Genomic DNA, 19,855 nt, shown 5'->3' with positions numbered 1-19,855 from the left:
ATACGCCAGAACAAGATCAAGGGTGTGGTTGAAGCAGTGGGTGGGTTTATGTACACACTGACTGAAACTGTTTCTTCCTTTGAGAAACTCTAAGTAATTGTTAATAGCAGACACATGTTGGCTGTTTGCCTGAAAATATTACATATGTATGTTTAAAAAAGAGCCTCTTGGTAAAAGAGTGAAAATTTTACAATTATGGTGACACTTCCCTTCTCTTTAATATAAAAGGCTGGCTTCGTTCTCAAAGCCCCAGATGCCCAAATCCCCAAATTCCATGTTTGTTAGTTGGATTCCAGTAGTTCGACTAAATTCAAAGCTATTTGGGAGTATGGACTGAAATCCATGGAAATTACAGTGTTTTTCTTTTAGCGAAGATGTCAGTGAAGTCCTCCCACACAGGTCATGTAAACAAGTATGTGTCCATTTGTTTTATTTAACTGTCACAATGTACAGAGAGTGGTGAGCAGAGGACTAGAGGTGTAACAGCTATTTTAATCCCATTACTTTCTCAAAGTGTACATCAGGCCCAGTTGTCTTTCACACACAGGAAACCAGATGTGGGGATGGCTGTCAGATGTTGTGGAGAGGGTCTTTCACTGTGGCACAAAAAAGTGTGATTGCAGCATCCATAAACACACTAAAGCAAAGGCAACACACACACACACACACACACACACACACACACGCACACATACACACACACACAAACAAACATATACACACACAGCTAAACTACTCTCACAGATTCATATGCACTATGATACAAGAATAATATCAACATGAATGATCTGTAAAGTAATGATGATGACTGAGGGCGAACACATCCAAGCTGGATTCCTGTGAGAGAGAAAGAGAGAGCTTTGAGTTCTTAAAAAACACATTATGTACATACACCTTTCATAATTATCATTAGAAGGGAAAAGAACACATTCAATAAACCTTTTCAAAAAGTGAGCATGCCCATCATTTTTGAGTCATACTGACACTTCAGTATTATACATGCTTTTACTCAAGTCTTGAATATGATTTAATAATTATCTCTCTTTGTTTTCTGCTAAGATACCACCGCTAAGATGCCACTTTGGCCTGTCCATAAAGGATGTAAATAAAGTACCATTTTTCTTTCAGCATTAGAAAAAACAAAATGTCATTAGATTTTGTTGACATTGGCTCTAGAAATCAGGGAAGAAAACTACACACATTCCACAAGTATTTATATTCCACCCTGCCAAAAACCTCCACTTGGTCTAGAGAAATAAATTAGACCACTGAAGTGCCAATAACCTATACTGTATATCCAAATAATCAACAAAAACCTCGGATACATCTGCCAGGAAGATAGTACATTTGATCAAGGTGTGCGAACGGGTCCATTGTTTTGGGTTTTTTTTGTGCCAGAGCCTTTCACAAAAGTTCCGACACAACAGCAGGCCTGCCGTTGGGGTGGGGGGGGGACAGATCCTGGCTGTTGTTTGTGACTGTGGTCCAAACAGCAGCTCAGAGTATCCACCCTTTTTGGAGTCCTTAGAGGGGGTGCTGGAGAGTGCTCCTTCTGGGGATTCCCTCGTTCTGCTGGGGGACTTCAACGCTCATGTTGGCAGCAACAGTGAGACCTGGATGGGCGTGATCAGGAGTAATGGCCCCCCTGATCTGAACCCAAGTGGTGTTTTGTTTTTGGTTTTCTGTGCTCACCACAGATTGTCCATAACAAACACCATGTGCAAGCATAAGGGTGTCCATGTGTGCACTTGGCACCAGGACATCCTAGGCCACAGTTCTGTGCTAATCAACTTTATAGTCGTGTTGTCGGACTTGCACCCGCATGTCTTGGACACTCGGGTAAAAAGAGGGGCGGAGCTCTCAACCGATGGTGGGGAGGACGCCGGTCAGACCTGGCAGACCCAAACGCGTTGTGTGCGCAGCGTCTGCTGGGAACGTCTGGCAGAGTCTCCCATCAGAGGGAGCTTCAACTCCCACCTGGGGGAGAGCTTTGACCATGCCACGGGGGAGGCAGGGAACATTGAGTCCAAGTGGGCCACGTTCCATGCCTCTGTTGTTGAGGCAGCCGATCGGTGCTGTGGCCATAAGGTGGTCCGTGCCTGTCGTCGGTGTCCACCAAACCCGTTGGGATGCCGTCAAGCTGAAGAAGGAGACCTATCGGGCCTTTGTGGATCGGTGAAAGGAATACTTTGAAGACCTCTTCAATCCCACCGACACACCTTCCGGTGAGGAAGCAGGGCCTGGGGACTCGGGAGTGGGCTCTCCTATATCTGGGGCTGAGGTTGCCGAGGTGGTCCAAAAGCTCCTCAGTGGCAGGGCCCCGGGGGTGGATGATATCCTTAGGACCCTGGATGTTGTGGGGCTGTCATGGTTGACACGTCTCTTCAGCATTGCGTGGACATCAGGGGCAGTGCCTCTGAACTGGCAGACCGGGGTGGTTATCCCTCTTTTTAAGAAGGGGGACCAGAGGGTGTGTTCCAACTATAGAGGGGATCACTCTCCTCAGCCTCCCTGGTAAGTTCTATTCGGGGATACTGGAGAGGAGGGTCCGCCGGATAGTCGAACCGCGGATCCAGGAGGAGCAATGCGGTGTTCGTCCTGGTCGTGGAACTGTGGATCAGCTCTGGAACCTTGGCAGGGTCCTTGAGGGTGCATGGGACATTGCCCAACCAGTCCACATGTGCTTTGTGGACTTGGAGAAGGCATTCAACCGTGTCCCTCTGGGAGTCCTGTGGGGGGTTCTCCGGGAGTATGGGGTATCAGACCCCCTAATATAGGCCGTCCATTCCCTGTACGACCAGTGCCAGAGCTTGGTCCGTATTGCCGGCAGTAAGTTGGACTCGTTTCCAGTGAGGGTTGGACTCCACCAGGGTTGCCCTTTGTCATTGATTCTGTTCATAACTTTTATGGACAGAATTTCTGGGCACAGCCAGGGCGTTGAGGGGGTCCGGTTTGGTGACCTCAGGATTGGTCCTTGCTTTTTGCAGATGATGTGGTCCTGTTGGCTTCATCGGGCCGTGACCTTCAGCTCTCACTGGATTGGTTCCCAGCTGAGTGTGAAGCCGCCATGATGAGAATCAGTACCTCCAAATCCGAAGCCATGGTTCTCAGCCGGAAAAAGGGTGGAGTTCTCTCTCCAGATCGGGGAGGAGATCCTGCCCCAAGTTGTGGAGTTTCAGTACCTCTGGGTCTTGTTCACGAGTGAGGGAAGGATGGAGCGGGAGATCGATAGGCAGATCGGTGCGGCGTCTGCAGTAATGCGAACTCTGCACCGATCTGTCGTGGTGAAGAGGGAGCTGAGCCAAAAGACAGAGCTCTCGATTTACCTGTCGATCTTTGTTCCTACCCTCACCTATGGTCACAAGTTTTGGGTAGTGACCAAAAGAACAAGATTGCGGGTACAAGGGGCTGAAATGAGCTTCCTCTGTACGGTAGCTGGCCTCTCCCTTAGAGATATGGTGAGAAGCTTGGTCATCCGGGAGGAGCTCGGAGTAGAGTTGCTGTTCCTCTGCGTTGTGAAGAGCTGGATGAGGTGGCTCAGGCATCTAATTAGGATGCCTCCCAGACACCTCCCTGGTGGTGACACGCTGGAGTCTCCCAGAGCTGGACGAAGTGGCTGGGGAGAGGGAAGTCTGGGCTTCCCTGCTGAGGCTGCTGCCCCCTCGACGCGACCCCGGATAAGCGGTAGGCAATGGATGGATGGATGGATGGATGGGTGTTCTGAATGTGATTAGTGCTACTTTTACTTTCTAATTTTCCTGGCTTTTTTGATTGCTTCATGTGTTTCACCTGTGTCTTGTTTCACTCACGTTTGCAGTTGGTAATCAGCCCTTGTGTATTTAAAACCCGGTGTTTCCTCCATTCAGTTGCCAGATTGTCATTGTCGCCCCAGAGTGCTCATGCTTTCCAGCCTTTTCTTTGTACTTTGGTACTTTTTGTGATTTCCCTGAATGGACTTTTCTGGCCTTGCTGACTGCCTATAAGTGTATGACCCATACTTTCTTCAGTAAAGATTTGAATTTGAAAAACTGTGATTGTTGTTTGGTGCTTTTCTCTGTATCTGAGTCCCACTTTTGTACTAAAACATTACAACAATATGCATTTGCATCATTGGAACATATTTCAGCGTGTCATCTAATACTCCCACCCCAAGCAGGATATTGTTAAATGGTGTGGCCCATCTGACAGAGTGGGTCAGAGACGCGCAGAACACATGTGCCGGTATTGATAAGATATAAAGCGAACTGTAGCCTGGTTAGCCAAATCAGAATGCTGCAACAAAAAGAAGGTCTAACTGTGACAAGAGTAGTGACAGAGTAGTGACTGCCAGCTGCATGATTTCAAATAACCATGGTGCAGTGGGTTTTTCTGTACTGGTTGTGGGTGCAGCCTGTAGGGGTCATGTCATGTAGGCTTCAAACAGAATCAAGCTGCAGCTATTCATGTGTCCAAAAAAGTGAAGGAGCAGCTGAAGGTGAGTGAGGTAGAGTGATGATGTAATTCAATTTTAAAGCTACAGTGAAGACATGGGTATCGTATTAAACAAGAGAACCTGCAGCATCCCCTGGCACCAACCATATCATGCTGTTTTTTCAGAAAGGGGGCTAAATAACGCTTTCACTAAATTTGGGTGAGGAAAAAAAAGAACATTGCCATTTATCAAAATGTTGTATTGAAATATTCTGAATTGGGGTCCCTAATCAGTCTCGAATAGACAGCAATACTGTATACACTATATCAGTTCTGCACACAATTTGACAATATGTGATTAATGTAGCCCTCAAGATCAAATGAATAACTCATGATTTGATCTTATGGTTTATTACATTTGAATGCATTTCTTCAATCAGTGTTTGATTTTACTTTTCTTTAATCATTTAATGGAGGGCAAATTTTTCAGCCTGGAGGACACATGACTACCTTTGTTTTTCAAAATAAAAATAAAAACTTGTGGAAATATGATTGCATTTTACTCACAGGAAGTATGACACATGTTACCTGTGTTTCTTTATGTTACCTGTGGTCACTCTTTATAAATTTGAAATCCCATATGGTCAAGAGGGAAATACTTGACTGCCTCTCCCAAAATTTCCCAACGCCTGGCATGCAAAACAGACTCAGTAGTCTTCAATTCCTGATTTCACACAGATGTCCTTTTCTGGGCAGCAGAGAGTATAGCTTTCCCAAAGCTTAGAGTTCAAACTCCCCTTCCCACACTGAGGACATCAACTACATTTTGTTTTAATGTGAACCAAATTTAAAAATCCACTGGGAAACCATCAGTGCCAGCCACTTTTCCATTCTCTATACTTGTAGGTGGAGTTATTGGAGACAATGGACACTCCAGCTCAGCATCTGTTGACACTGATATCTGTTGTAAAGGAATTCTTGTGCTACAACTTTTTTCGACACTTCCTTCTGCTTAGCATGGCTTTTCTACAATAGAGAAGCACTTATCAACATCAGGAAAAGTTGTGTGGGATTTGGACTAAGCACAGCATATTGCAAGAGGATCCCCACTGGTGGCATGTGCTGTGCGGCAAGTCTGATCAGATGGAAGAAACGAAACCAAAAATGCCGGACAAAGAGAGGGAAGACAGCCAGCATCAGGGCGAGGCTGACCCAACTTGGACCGAGAGCTTCTTCTCTACCAGGCCTTCTCCTGGTTAATGTACGGTTGCAGGAGAGTGGATGAGATGCAATTAGTAACGGGAGATCAGAGACTGATCTGCGCAAATCTTCACAGAGACATGGTTAAACCCATAATGTCCCGGGTCAAGCTGTTGCACTGGATGGACTGACCTTGTGGGGCTCTGATGCAAATTCAAAAAATGCATTGCAGGAACTGAATGATGCCACCAGCAGCAACATGCCCAAGGAACTGGATGGAATTTTCACAGTAGCTGCTGATTTTAATCCATCATCCTACAACTCCAAAGATGTAGCAGGATCAAGGACAAAAGTAATTTCGTTTTTTAACTTGGTTTAAAAAATGACCAATCAATCTACTTTCTACCTTCTACCTTCTCTCTCTACATTCACAACTATAGAGCTCTGAAAGATTCCACCGTTCTCTTCTTGATACAGAGCTCATGCCCAGTAGCTCTTTGGATGCAGTGTGTCAGGCAAGCCTGACCAGTTTTCCGTCGATGAAAGAAACATTTGGAAGGCGCTTACTTTATGTTTTGAGCCCACACAGAAATGCCCTTTACATTTTGTGTCCTTATGTCCACAATCTCAGTCTCTAGGGGCCCCGTTCTCATTGAACAGGCATAACAAAGTGATAGGTGTTAGGGGCACAGACGGTGTGAGTGTCCCCAAGCTCCTGCTATTTTGATTTGTGTTTGTGCTACAAACTGCAAACGGACTGGGCAAGGTGGAATATAAATCAAAAGGTGTGACAAAAAATAAACACTCTAATCACTCTCGAACAGCTGAGCCAATTGCAGTTTTGCATGATAACTCAACAATTGAATCAAATAAATATTGTCCCGCTGGTGCAGAGCAGCACAAAGAGAACTGGCGCCACAAATCTAATAGAATAATTACAGACACCAAATTGTGGAAAAAATCTATCTTTTAAAAACAGGCATTTCAAGAATATATATGAAACACTGGAATTTTTTTTCTGGTTTTACAATTTTTATTAATATACTTATACTTATGTCAGGGGGTAACCAATGGAAGAATCTCTTTTCTTTTTTTTTAAAACCCAGACCTAAAATATTTATTCATCACTTCACATCAAACACAGTGAGATGACATTAGGTCACAGACTTAAGACATCAGTTTTCTTGTGCTGTGATCAGATGCTTTTTAAAAGCTATTTGACACTTTGAAACCTGAGCAAACTGGTTTGATTTCTTCAGAAAACACGGGCAATGATAATAAAGAGAAAGGCAATGAGCAACTTGGCAAGAAATGTCCCACAAATTGCAAGAAATTAGTAAAAGGTGAGAAGAAAATGACCTGAAAATTATTTATTTTATCAAAAAATACAAAAAAAAATATTTATAGTTAGATTGATTATGTATTTATGAATCATGTAACATTAAAAAAAGGATTTTTTTTTTAATTTTCAGGACTTTTTTCTTGTTCTTGTTTTTATTTGTTTACTTTACTTGTTTAGTTTTCTTTATTTGCAGATTTTCGTGTTGTTTTAAAGAGATCAAACCAATTTGCTCAGGTTTCAAAGGGTTCAAAGTAGGAATGTAAATAACAAAAAAAAATTAACAAATTATGCTGAAAAAGTTAAATGTGGGATGCCTAGTGGCCATGATGAAAACAAGATAATCATTAAGTCCATAGTTTAATTCTGGCATGCACCTTTGTTGCATGTTATACTTCTCCCTCTCTCCCTCTCCCTATCTCTCTCTCTTTCTCTTACTCCTTCTCTCTCTCCCTATCCTTCTCTCCCCATGTTGCCTGTCTCTATCTCTACCGTCACTATTGAGGCAGAGGGCCAGCAAGCAGCAGATGATTTCTTTAACACTTACTGTGCTCACTGTAGAATTTCAGCCAGCTTCTCCTGGTAATACTCATAGTTCTCTTTGCAGTCCTCCCACAGGTTCAGAGGTTCATCCTCGTTCTCCACAAACGTGTCCCAGGTGTAGGAGAAGTCCAGGGGCTTCATCACCCTCAGTTTACAGCCACCGGCATGAAGGGCCTTCAATCCAGCCTGGATCTCCGTTTCCTCCCACTCAAAGAGCCGAGCAGCAAAGATACTCAGCTTGAGGGTTTTCCTGGCCTTCAACACTTCAGCTATCTTTGCTGCACAAGCACAGCATGGACTGGAAGACACATACCTAAAAGGAAGATGGCAGAATGAAGAAACAATATCAAACATTTTTGACCATCATTGTATCAGTACATTAATAAGATACCCTAAGATTCATGTAATGTATAGATATAGGTTGTTTACATTTTTGTATATGAGAGTGTGTGGCTCTAAAGGACTGTGACACTGACACAAGTGACATCACAGTCATCTCATAACAGGCAACAGGACAACAGAGTTTTAACCACAAGAGGAATTTACCGACAAGAAAATAATTTAATGCACAATATGCATGGTATTCAAAGAGAGACACTGAGTCAGTATATAACAATGTTTACAACATTTCACACTCCAGTATACTTGAGGAATATTTACTTTCAGCCTAACTGATAGTGTTTTTTATTTTTTATTTTTTAAATGTATATTCAACTTTTAGAGGTCACCTCACAATCGTTTTTTATTGCCGCAGTTAAGTGTGTGCAGTGGCATCCAACAGCCAGCAGAGGGCCACAGCAATATCCAACAGCTTGAATCCCTAACTGATCACTGTTTAAACAGAAATATATTGCTTCCAGCTTATCACATAAAACGAGATGAATGAGGCAATACTCTATTGCTTTTGCATAAGTTTGATGATTAAGTTTCTTGTATGTTAACATAGAACTATTAATCACTTAAATTCTATACAAAGAAATAATGTTCATATATAGTTGTAATTGTTCCCCAGTTTGTTTAGCTCTGAATTGCAATTGATAGTCCTGTATGTACTACACCAAATTCATGACAGCTATATTATTTGCATGTATGGATGCACAGTATATAATCATGAATACATATTGTGTGTACTTTATAGTCATGAATTGTTAAAATTTCACATTTGTCAGTTTATGGTGTAATATAATATTTGACTAGAGCTCCAAAATACAAATTCAGTTCATTTGTGCATTTAAGAGCATCTGTATGAATGCTAGTGTCAAAATATTTAAAATAAGCATGAAAAAAAGCCAATTTTGTCCAAACATTTAAAAAAGAATTGTCTCTTAATTTGCCACATTCTCTAAACCACATACCATCTGACAGTTATACAGAGGTATGTACCAGGTGACTGTGTATTTGTATGCAGGCTCATAGTCGGGCAGACACTGTATGAAGAATGCCTCCTCAGCATGGGGCCCCATATGCTCATCCTCCAGGTAGCCTCTCAGTAGCCCATCAGGTTTATCCACAAGGTAGCACAGGTAGGTCTTGTTGCGGCCAGAGGAGTATTCCACATTCTTGAACTGGAACTTAAAGGCAAAAGGATCAATCCGGTCCCTGTGTAAAACAGAATAAATAACAAAAACATTGGTGAGTCAGGTTTTATATACTGACATAATGCAAAACCAGGTGGGACAGGGGGTGGGGTTTGGTTGGAGCAGATCAGCATCTCCTGTCAATTATAAGCAAAACATTAAGGGTTGTAGTACATAAAAAATGCTCTGTCTTCTTTACAGAACACACCCTGTTCTGATGTGCTGCAGTAAAGCTTTTTGTCTAATTTCCAAAGTGTCTAACAACTTACCCCCACTACACTTAAATTGGACACCAGGGGATGATTCAGACTGAAAAGTTACACTTTGGGGGAGTTGTCTTGTTGTCCATCTTTCTTGTCATGTTGTCCAACTGCTTGTTTAGGATAAGTGCATTTAAGATTGTTTTCCAAGTTGGCGGTAATGACACCCGATCACACCATCTAAATTGTGCAAATGCAAAGATAATGTCAGATTCCTGCCAAACTTGACCAGTGATGACATGCTCATCTGTATGTCATCATTCAGCCGCTGACTGTCTAGGTGCGGTCCATCACACGATGTAGGTTTTGTAGAAAATTGTCAAACTTTCTAGGGAAAACCTGGTTTGATTAGGATGAAGCTGTCCTCATCTCATCTGAAGCTGTGTTAGAAAATAATTTAATATCAGAAAATGAAATTCATTTATTTTGTCTGACTGAAACCTGGCTGTGTCCTTGAAGAGACACATTCCTGGAGCCTATTATGCAATCCAAAACCTACTCCAAATTACAATTAATTTGAATGCCTTGTTCTATGGTCTTTCACAACCAACATGGGAAACCTTACAGCTAATTCTATTTTTATAGTGTATCCTGAATTTTGTTTTTTTAATCAAGTTCAGTGCTTAAATCAGATGAAGTTATGTATTACTGTAGGGGATGTTAATATTCACGTGGAAATTGGTAATAATAGCCTCAGTATTATATTTATCTCATTATTAGACTTAATAGGCTTCAGTCATACATAACCCATGTCTCAATGTTCTCTACCATCCTTTAACTATACCAAAGTGTACCAAAGGCACTCCTGAACTGATTATCTTATTTATAGTGCTGCAGTCTCACTGCGAGTGACACTTGACTCTTAAAAAAAAGATAATGAAACAAAGACACTCAGCTCTGAGGTGTAACACACAAACCTGCAAATCAAAATGAATGTTGCAAAAAATTTAAAGGAATAGTTCATTTGACCTGCAAAAATCCCTTTGGATGCAATGCCAGAGCCAACTGAACCATGAACATGAACCTCAAATACAGCTGTAAGACCTGATAAATATTTAAAAAGCTTTTCTTCCATTGGCCCTCATTAACTAATGACAACAATGTTTACATCTAAACCTTCAACTTGTCTCTTAGACCCCATCCAAACTAGGTAATTTAAAATAAAGTTTTTCCCTTAACTAACACTTTATCAGACATGATCAACATGTCTTTAATAACAGGCAACCACAGTCCTAAAGTAGCTGTAGTTAACCCTCTCCTTGAAGAGCTCACTTTTGATCCAGGGGTTTTAGCCAAGACCTTTAAGAAAGTGGTCACTTATCAGCTATATGACTTTCTCCATACAATTTATTTGAGAATTTCAGGATTTGGAGTGGCATATAGCACAGAGAGACAGCACTGGTAAAAATGATGAATGAAAGCTTCAAACAAAAAACTGGTTTGTCTTATTTGATCAGACTGCTGCATTTGTCACAAATGAACACTGAACTGACTCTTCACTCGACCCAAAGTTATACAACTTAATACCCTGTGGTCTTCCTGTTAACCCCTGTAATTAATGCAATCACTGTCATACACCCACAAAGACTAGTTCCCCAACCACATCTGTAAATGTTATGCCCTTTTTCCTTATCTCTATGACAAGAAGAAACAGACAAAAGAAACACACTATTCACCATCCCTCTGCTGTCAGGCCTAAAAACTTGATTACTATCACTTGCATGCCTCAGCTTCCCATTTCAGTTTCACCAGCTGTTTTTGTCCCTTTTGACACCTAATCACTTTCAAACATACACTTTGTTCTTTATGACTTTGTTACATCACAAAATTTGGGTCTCCTATGTCTTATTATAATCTGGTTTAAAAGAGGGAACTGCTGCCACCTAGTGGTGCTTTGTTCAACTAAGTGTTGGCTGTAATTTATCAGAACCACTTCGACTGCGTCCCACTAATTTCTGGTTCTGTTCATAGTTTTGAACCATTAACTTTTGAAAATGCTGGAGAAAATCTCTGTATAGCTGCAGGTGTGACAAGTTCATGGGAGGAGGGAGCAATCGAAAGACAAAGAGAGAAACTCCTGTACATTGTCCTGCGTACTGCTGACATATTTATTGAGTGAAAAAAAAAGTTGTTTTTTTTTTGTGTACCACACATTCATCAGGTATAATGGCAGCATCAGAACATTTCTACATATATACAAACAGAGACTGCCTTAATTTTTTCATCATCCAATCCATGGACAGCTGAGAATGATGATCACCTGCAACCACTTTACATCATCAGCTGAACAATAGTTATTTTTTTTCCATAGATCACAACCTCAGGTCATCACAAGTCTGAGCATCTGAACAAATGAAGCAAATAGAATGGGCATCAAACATATCATTCAGCATACATGCAGTCAGCAGAAAGGAAATCAACTCCTCCAGGCCAGAGACAAAACACAACCAAGTGAATCCATTTTTTTTTAACTTTATAAAAAAGAAAAAAAAATCTAAAAATTGTGATATATATGTGTATGTATATATTTTTTAGATCATGTAAAAATTTCATATCGGATTTTTTCTAGTCTGCTTTTTATTTTGGTTGATTCACCATCGAAAAGACAGTAGAAAGGCTGGGCATAGATGGAAAAAAAAATCAAACCTCCATGTTCACTACCTTCTAATGTAAGAGTTACTAACCATTCGATCTCTCCATGACTGTGGATCTTGGACACATTCTAATTCTTCACGATCTAATGTTGTCATCATCCCTATTTGTTATTCTGTCACTTTCAGGTGTCATCATATTTATTTTTGAATGCTATGTAGTTGTCTGCACTGAGCAATACTAACAAAGGTTCGCAAAGTCAGACAATTAAAGCCAGTCAGCTAATCTGAAATTTAAATAAAACAGTACATGGATCCTGTTTACGGCTGCTGATTAAACATTACTTTCACTGATGTTCATCAGTGCCTCAATTGCATAGAATGACAGAACAGGCTGTTCCTCAGCCCTAAATTTACAGAGATTTTGATTCCAGATTCCTAAGTTTGAGAGAGACAAATCTTTGGCTAGGTAGTTATCACTCAGTCCTGACGCTTTCACTATGGACATTGTGTAGGTCCACTCAGACTACCTGGGAAAAGCCACAACCAAGAAGGGTTCATTAACCCCCTTCCCGTAAGGTTTAAGGCCAGCTGTGAGATCTGTCAGTGAGGCTCTCACCCCAAGACCCCAGGTCTGCCTGGGAATAAATTATGCACTTCATAAAGTTATAAAAAAGCAGTAGGAAAAGTTCAGTAGGAACCAATCAGAAATGTATTTAAAGACGAAGTTTTTTAGTATAAATGATATTTTATAGCATCCATGACTAAATCAAACGATTCTATCATGTCTGACATGTCACTAAGAAGTAACCACAAAATAGTGGGGTACTGCTGTCAAGTGCCACATTCCATAGCACACGTACATACGTACATGATTCCAAGCCTTTAATGATGCTGATGTTTAAAAGTTAAGTTACTGGCTTAACGGGGAGAGAGAGATAAGAGCTGAGTCTCACAAATAACAGTCTAATAATAATGCAGTGAAATTCCAGGCTCAGCCTTGCAGACAGTGTAAATTTAGCTCTGCTCTGCTTGCTGATGCTGCCCCCACTGTGTCAACCTGACACCCATCTGGGTGTCAGGTTGATTTCACCATCCTTCATGTTTGCTTGAGTCCCACAACAGAAACAGGTGCTGTGGTTATATTTAATCCTGCTGAAGATCCTGTCATCTATTTAAGGACCATACCAAAGATCTTGCATGGTCAGGCTATGCAGTATCATATAGTACAGTATATTGGGGGGACACCCACAATAAGCTATAAATATATGCTGGGCCCACTCTAGCCATTTTGGTGCTTTACAGCATATGACATCCCTCTGCCCTTAGACCCTCACATCACCTAAGGAAAAACTCCAGAAAAAGAACCCCTGTAACAGGGCAAAAAAAAAAAGGAAGAAACCTCAGAGGGGCGGCAGAGGATGATGAGGAGTCGCTCTTCCAGGATGGAAAGATGTGCAATAGATGCCGTAAATAACAATTGAATAACAATTATGACAAAAAGGAAAGAGAAAGAGAGAAGGAAAGAGAGGGGGAGAGATGCACAGCAATAATCGAAACAGACGCATGTCATATTACAATAACAATAGGTGTAAAATTACTAAATGCACTCTATGATAATATTGTGGGTCCCATGAGTCCCATGCGTATATTGATAGTGGAGGCGTGGCTCAAAATAATGGCAGTAGATGGTTGTGTCAAGCATGATCACGGCATCTGTGCAACCAGGACACACAACACAGGCATAATTTCAGACAGGACCACAGCAATGGCAAAACCAAGACCACGATCACGGCGTACCGTATCAATGCAGCCACAGCACGAGCACGACCAAAGGCAGGGTCACAGCACCAGCACAGCTATTACTGCAATCAGGCGCAGCCAAGATCAAGAGAGAAACAAGGCAGCAGCAATGCTCCAGAGAGGCAACGGAGTTAGCATAATGCAGTAAACAGATATGACCATTTTCAGATGGAGGGAGCAAGAGAAGGAAAAAGGAGCTCAGTGTGTCATAGAAAGTCCCCTGGCAGATTAACCTATGTCAGCCTAGCTAGGGGCTGGTCCAGGCGACCTGAGCCAGCCCTAATTATAAGCTTTATCAAAGAGGAAGGGCTTAACTCTCTAAGGAAACAGAGCCAGAGTGGCAGGTCTGAACGGACTCAAAACCACCCCGCCAGATCGTGGCAAAAGCTCTGCCACCCCCCCCTCCTCCCCGTCACATGGGCGGGGATTTCAACTGAGCACAAGAAACTTGTGCTCCAGGAATATACACACTAACGAAACTAGGGCCACTAATCAACTAGTGTGGGTTAAATATAAAGGTCAGAGAGCAGTGTTAGTCCCCACTGCTCTCTGACCCTTCTAGATAGTTCCCAGCAGGTTAAACCTATGTCAGCCTAACTATGGGCTGGTCGGGCAACCTGAGCCAGCCCTAATTATAAACTTTATCAAAGAGGAAGGTATTAAGTCTACCCTTAAAAGTGGAAACAATGTCTGCCTCCCTGACCGAAACTGGAAGATGGTTCCATAAAAGAGGAGCATGGTAGCTGAAGGCTCTGGTTCCCATCCTCCTTTTGGAGACTTTGGGAACCACAAGTAACCCTGCGTTTTCAAACGGAGTGATCTTGAAGGTTGGTAAGGAACGATTTGCTGGGGCAACCGAATAATAGGAAGTTCCAGTAATCCAGCCTAGTAGTAACAAATGCATGTACTAATTTTTTTCAGAATCTGTTTAGAACAGGATATGTCTTATTTTTGCGATGTTGCGCAAGTGAAAGAAAGCAGTCCTAGAAGTTTGTTTTATATGGGAGGCAAAAGATAGATCTTGATCAATTAAAACTCTGAGATTCCTTGCAGTTGTGCTAGATGCCAAGGTAATGCCATCTAGAGAAATTACATCCTTAGAAAAGGAGTTTCTGAGGTGTTTGGGGTCCAAGAACAATAACTTCAGTTTTGTCTGAATTTAACATCAAGAAATTACGGCTCGACCAGCCTTTTATGTCCTTAAGACATGTTTAAAGTCTAGATAACTGATCGGTTTCATTTGGTTTCATAGATAGACACAGTTGTGTATCATCAGCATAATAACAGAGTGGTTTCTAATTATGTTAGAATTAATCATTCTAATTATGTTGCCTAGGGGAAACATATATAAAGTAAAAAGGACTGGTCCAAGCACAGAAATGTACAATGTATTTTAGACTGAAAGACAGAGATAGCTTATGTAGTGCACACTCAACAGGGGGTGGGGGTGGGATGCGATAGACACTGATGCTCTGCACTCTAATGTTAGTTTTATACTGTAGGACAAGGCATATGTTAAGGATGGCCCCGGTGCCTCATCAGGCCATGATTTCAGGCCTGCCCCAAAAAATCCTGGACAATGACATGGAGAAAAACAGTTTAACGGCCCAACTCGACAATACAGTTTAACACAGTTCACAGGTCTTTTCATGTTTTCAACAAATTTTTTTCTGTTGTGATTCTATGCTGGAAATTTAAAGCTGCAAATGTTTCTTTTGCCATGTAACAGGTCACTTCATTGTAGCTTGTCCCTCTCCAAAAGAAAATGCATCATGAGTTCAAAAAGTAAAAAAAAAAAAAGTGTCCATTTTTTCCATTCTGTTACTGTATTGCCAACTCTTCACACATCCATTTCAGATAAGCTTGTTAGCCTTAGCCTTTTTCATTTTGCAAGGTTCGGTCTCAGGATCAGAATAAGGTCCCAATCCAAATTCTGTGAAGTGCCGGAACGGGCCCGTCAATTCTGATGCACTTGTTTGGAGTATTAAACTCCTCTTATTATTATTAAAATTAATATTTTAGAGCTCCTCTACACTGCTCCTTTCTGCTCTTTCCGCTCATAGTTGACCCCATTGGAACTGGAATTTACGAAGTGCCAATATACTGTGTAGCCCTGGGTAATGATAAAATGATGAGTAATTTTTTTTCAACTCATGAAATGATTGAATACCCTGTACCCATGATTGAGTACCCTGGTTCTAGTGTTTCTGCTGCTGCTGCTGTGAGCTCATCCTCTGCCAACAGCCCCCCAACATTCCCACTTAGAGAATGGGTGAAGTCAAACTAAGGCACTTAGGCTGAAACACCAGCTGACTGTGCCACAGACAGTGTGCGCTCTCTGCGTTTGTGCATTTTGACCTTCAGCATCATGATAATCTTCTCAGTTCACAGCGGCACAGTTCAGTACCATCAACTGACTGTTTTAGCTCAGTTATCTTCTCCCTTTTTTTCCTCTGTGGTACATAACGCCACTACGCTTAGTCGACAGAGAGCTGCCTCTACCTGACCGATTGTAACTGAACACACAAACTTGAAGCTGTATCAATATGTACGATCATTGGCAAGGTCAAATTTCTCTCTTTTCTATATTTGGGGGGACGTGACCCCCAGTCCCCCATGGAGATTGTGCGCATGTCTTACAGTCTGGACGTAACACAGAAACTGTGAAACACCCATGAGTCATATCATCATGAAATCGGGAGATTAGCAGACCAGTTGTGAGTAGGTCAGGAGAAAGGGTTAAAAATAGGGAGACTCCAGCGTAAATCAGGAGCATTGGCAGGTATTTTGTTACCAGATTACTTAACCAGCACTACAAAAATAAGACCAAACAGGAGTCTTCCATTAAAAGCAGCAGTGGAAAACATAGAAAACAATAATAATGTTGAAAAAGCTCTACTTAACAACAAAAATGCTGCTCGTTAATTCAAACACTTTTAAACCTAGAGTTTTCTTAATACCCACACACCTAATGAAGCTGCTTTTCTTAGTTAAGGCATAGTGCAGAGTTTGTATGGATTTCATTTTGAAGTACCTTTTACAAATGCGAAGAGTTAATTAACAGCAGAAGTTTATTGTAGGCTAGTTATGTGTTTTTCAAATTATAGGTAAAGTTAGAGGTTGATCTGCATCAGCATTTGGACATTTTATCGTAACTGCAATAAAATAATGCACAATACACCACCCAGACTATAGGTCAGGTTATTAAAGCTGTTTCTGTTCTGTTTCTGTTTCTGTTTCTGTTTTCTTGTTGTTGCATGTCCTCTCATGGGTTGAAGACTCCCAGCCCTCTGGTAGGGGGTCTGTCCAACACCGGAAGTGACTTTGCCCCACCTCTGTTTATTAGGATAGACAATGATTTGCCCTCTAAGGGGGAGAGAGAGGGTCAAGACCACCATGCCCAGGCCGAACCCAGCATAGGGCACCGCCATGCCACCAGCGAGCCAATACCCAAATGATAGCTGCCGCCCAACCCTCCAGACCAAAACCCCGGCCCCAAAATCGATCCCAAATGCAGGATACAACCAATAAATAAATAAATAAATAAATAAACTTCCCTTACTATGACAGTTGTTATAATAATAATAGTAATAGTAGTAATGATGATGATGATGATGATGATGATGACGATAATAATAATAATAATAATAATAATAATAATAATAATAGTATATGACAATAATAATAAAGAGTAAACACAATAAGTAGGTAAGTAAGTATAATCATAATAATATCAGCAGCAACAAAGAGAAACAATTTTTCCAAAAGAGTGCAAAAAAAGAGCGAAAAGGGGGATTAAAAAAATAAAAAATAACAATAATATCAGCCATTAATTTTGGAAGGAGAGGCTACACAAAAGAAGGGGAAAAATAAATAAATAAAAAATAAGAGTATGCACTAAAATGGAAAAATAGAAAAGTAGGAAAATAAATCTTGTTGTCACTCACAATGATAACGTAAAAATAAATAATTAATAAGAATAATAAGTCTTAGGAAGAAAAAAAACAGAAAAAAGGACCCTTCATTGTGAACTGAAAAAAGGGAAGGTGAGAGGTAAAAACATGAAAATTAATAAATAAATGAGTAATTGACTGTACCTCTAATAGGGTAAGACAAAAAAAAATAATGTCAACAATAAGGAGAAGCAGAGTAAGAACGATAGTAGAATAGTAGATAGTAGATTGTCACAGCCCCTGTCTCTCATTCCCCTCCTGTCACTCTGCTGCACTCTACCTGCAAGCCACGCCCACCTCATCAGCCAACTCTGCTCACCCACCTTACAGCTGCAGCTCATTACAATCAGCTCTGCATATAAGCCTCTCCAGCACTCTCACTCACTGCCAGATTGTTCTACAGCGTCATGCAAGACTTTCCAGCGGTCTTCTGCCTGATCTCCCGAAGCCGACTCTGCCTGTCCCCGACCTACTCTCCTCGTCTGCCTCCCAGTAAACTCACCTGCCTTCTGCCCCTGACCACATGCTCTGCCTCGGTGTTTCTGAAATCGGACTGCTCTGCTGGTAACGACTTCTCTGCCTGGCCTCGACAATCCTCCTGCCTGTTCCCCATCGGTGCTTCTGCCTTCGCGGACTGCTCAGCTGGCCACGACCCCCTCGCCTGCCTCCGACCATTCCTCTGCTCTCTCCCCGTCAGCACCTCCGCACGAACTGCTGGCTTGTCGGACTACGGAGCTTCCTCCTCGCCGACAACGGCTGTAGTAAGCTTCGTCTCTTCTCCTCGTCTGAGCCTCAGAGACTGTGTGTGGGCTTTCCGCCCGAAGAACGAACTTTACTCAGTATTCATTCAATCTGCTTCATACCTTGTTTGTTGTGGTGAAAATAAAAGTTATTACCAACTGTTCCTGAGCGCCGGTGTACTGCATTTGGGTCCTAACCCCGCTCATTTCAGTAGATAGTAGAGTATTAAAAGAAAAGGACCAAGAAAAAGGAGGAGGTGAGGAAGATTATGAAAAAAAAACATTAATACCATAGAAGAGTTGTAATAGTAATAATAATAATAATAATAACAACAATAATAAGAAGAATAGCAATATCAAAGCAAGCCTGCGTAAAATTCAGGTAGCTTACAATGATGCTTTGAGAATTCTGTTGAGGAGACCATGTTGGTGTAGCGCCAGCGAGATGTTCGTGTCTGCAGGTCTTAATACACTGCAAGCCTCGTTGAGAAATTTGATGTATAAATTTATAGGTCGGCTGAACAACTCAGAGAATTGTATAATCATGGCTTTGACAAGCATCACATTGAGCACTACACGCTATACGTCCAGGATATGGAACCATTGGTATAGTAGTCTCCTCTGTGGTCACTGCCTTTTTTATTGTTTTTTAAGTGATCTGTACATATTGTATTGGGGATATGTTGTTTTGGTATAGTAGTCTCTTCTGAGATCATTGACTTTTTACTTTTTTTTTTTTTTTTTTTTGAAGTGATCTTATTGCATTGTGAATATGTTGTGTATGGTACTTCTATGTGTCTTTTATATCTTTTGTATGTATTGTCTTGCTCTTATCTGGACCAATGAGTCTGTAATAAAGTTTATTATTATTATCAATATTCATAATAACAATAATGATCATATTAATAATGATAATGATAATGATCGGCTGCTGTGCAGCCCCCCTCCCCCACCTCCTTTGTGTGTTTCTCCCTGTCTGCATACCCTTCTGTGCCCTAACCTGTGTGTGTGTGTGTGTGTGTGTGTGTGTGTGTGTGTGTGTGTGTGTGTGTGTGTGTGTGTGTGTGTGTGTGTGTGTGTGTGTGTGTGTGTGTGTGTGTGTGAGTGTGGGCATGGTTTGTTCTCCCATAGGCTGGGCCAGGTGAAGGCAATCTCCTGATGAGCTAGTGGTGTACTTAAGCTGTGGCTTCAGACCTACTTGTCGCCAGAGTATTACTACTGCCAAGTGGAAGATGTTCCTCATGTCCTCTTAGTATTTTGTTGTCTCCAAGCGTTTGTTTTTTTGCCTGTGCAGCTTACTCCCTTGTGTTTTCCCCTTTTGTCTAAGAGTCACCACAGCTCCTTGCTTCCTGCTCCAGCAGTTGTGGTGTTCAGTCGTCTGTGTGCCTGCCTGCCTGCTTGCCCACCTGCCTGCCTGCCCACTAGCTCCGCTGCCTGCC

At 41.6% G+C, this 19,855-nt stretch overlaps 1 protein-coding gene across 1 annotated transcript in view; it reads right to left on the bottom strand.

Moving 5' to 3' along the window:
* Positions 1–405: 405 nt before the first annotated feature.
* The window catches only part of apobec2a (apolipoprotein B mRNA editing enzyme catalytic subunit 2a), a 29,500-nt gene continuing 10,050 nt past the window's right edge, over positions 406–19,855 (bottom strand). Inside the window, exons 2-4 of the mRNA XM_042497977.2 lie at positions 8,876–9,091; positions 7,497–7,805; positions 406–837 (exon numbers count right to left, since the gene is read on the bottom strand). Of these exons, the coding sequence (XP_042353911.1) occupies positions 7,502–7,805; positions 8,876–9,091 (520 nt within the window). The 3' untranslated portion in view covers positions 406–837; positions 7,497–7,501. The remainder of the gene's footprint in view (positions 838–7,496; positions 7,806–8,875; positions 9,092–19,855) is intronic.

This window comes from Plectropomus leopardus, chromosome 2, assembly GCF_026936395.1.
Source record: "Plectropomus leopardus strain MGB_pleo_1.0 chromosome 2, ASM2693639v1, whole genome shotgun sequence".
In the NCBI taxonomy this organism is placed as follows: Eukaryota; Metazoa; Chordata; class Actinopteri; order Perciformes; family Serranidae; genus Plectropomus; species Plectropomus leopardus.
Note: the sequence above shows the minus strand (reverse complement) of the source record. Positions and strands in the feature narration are given on the sequence as shown.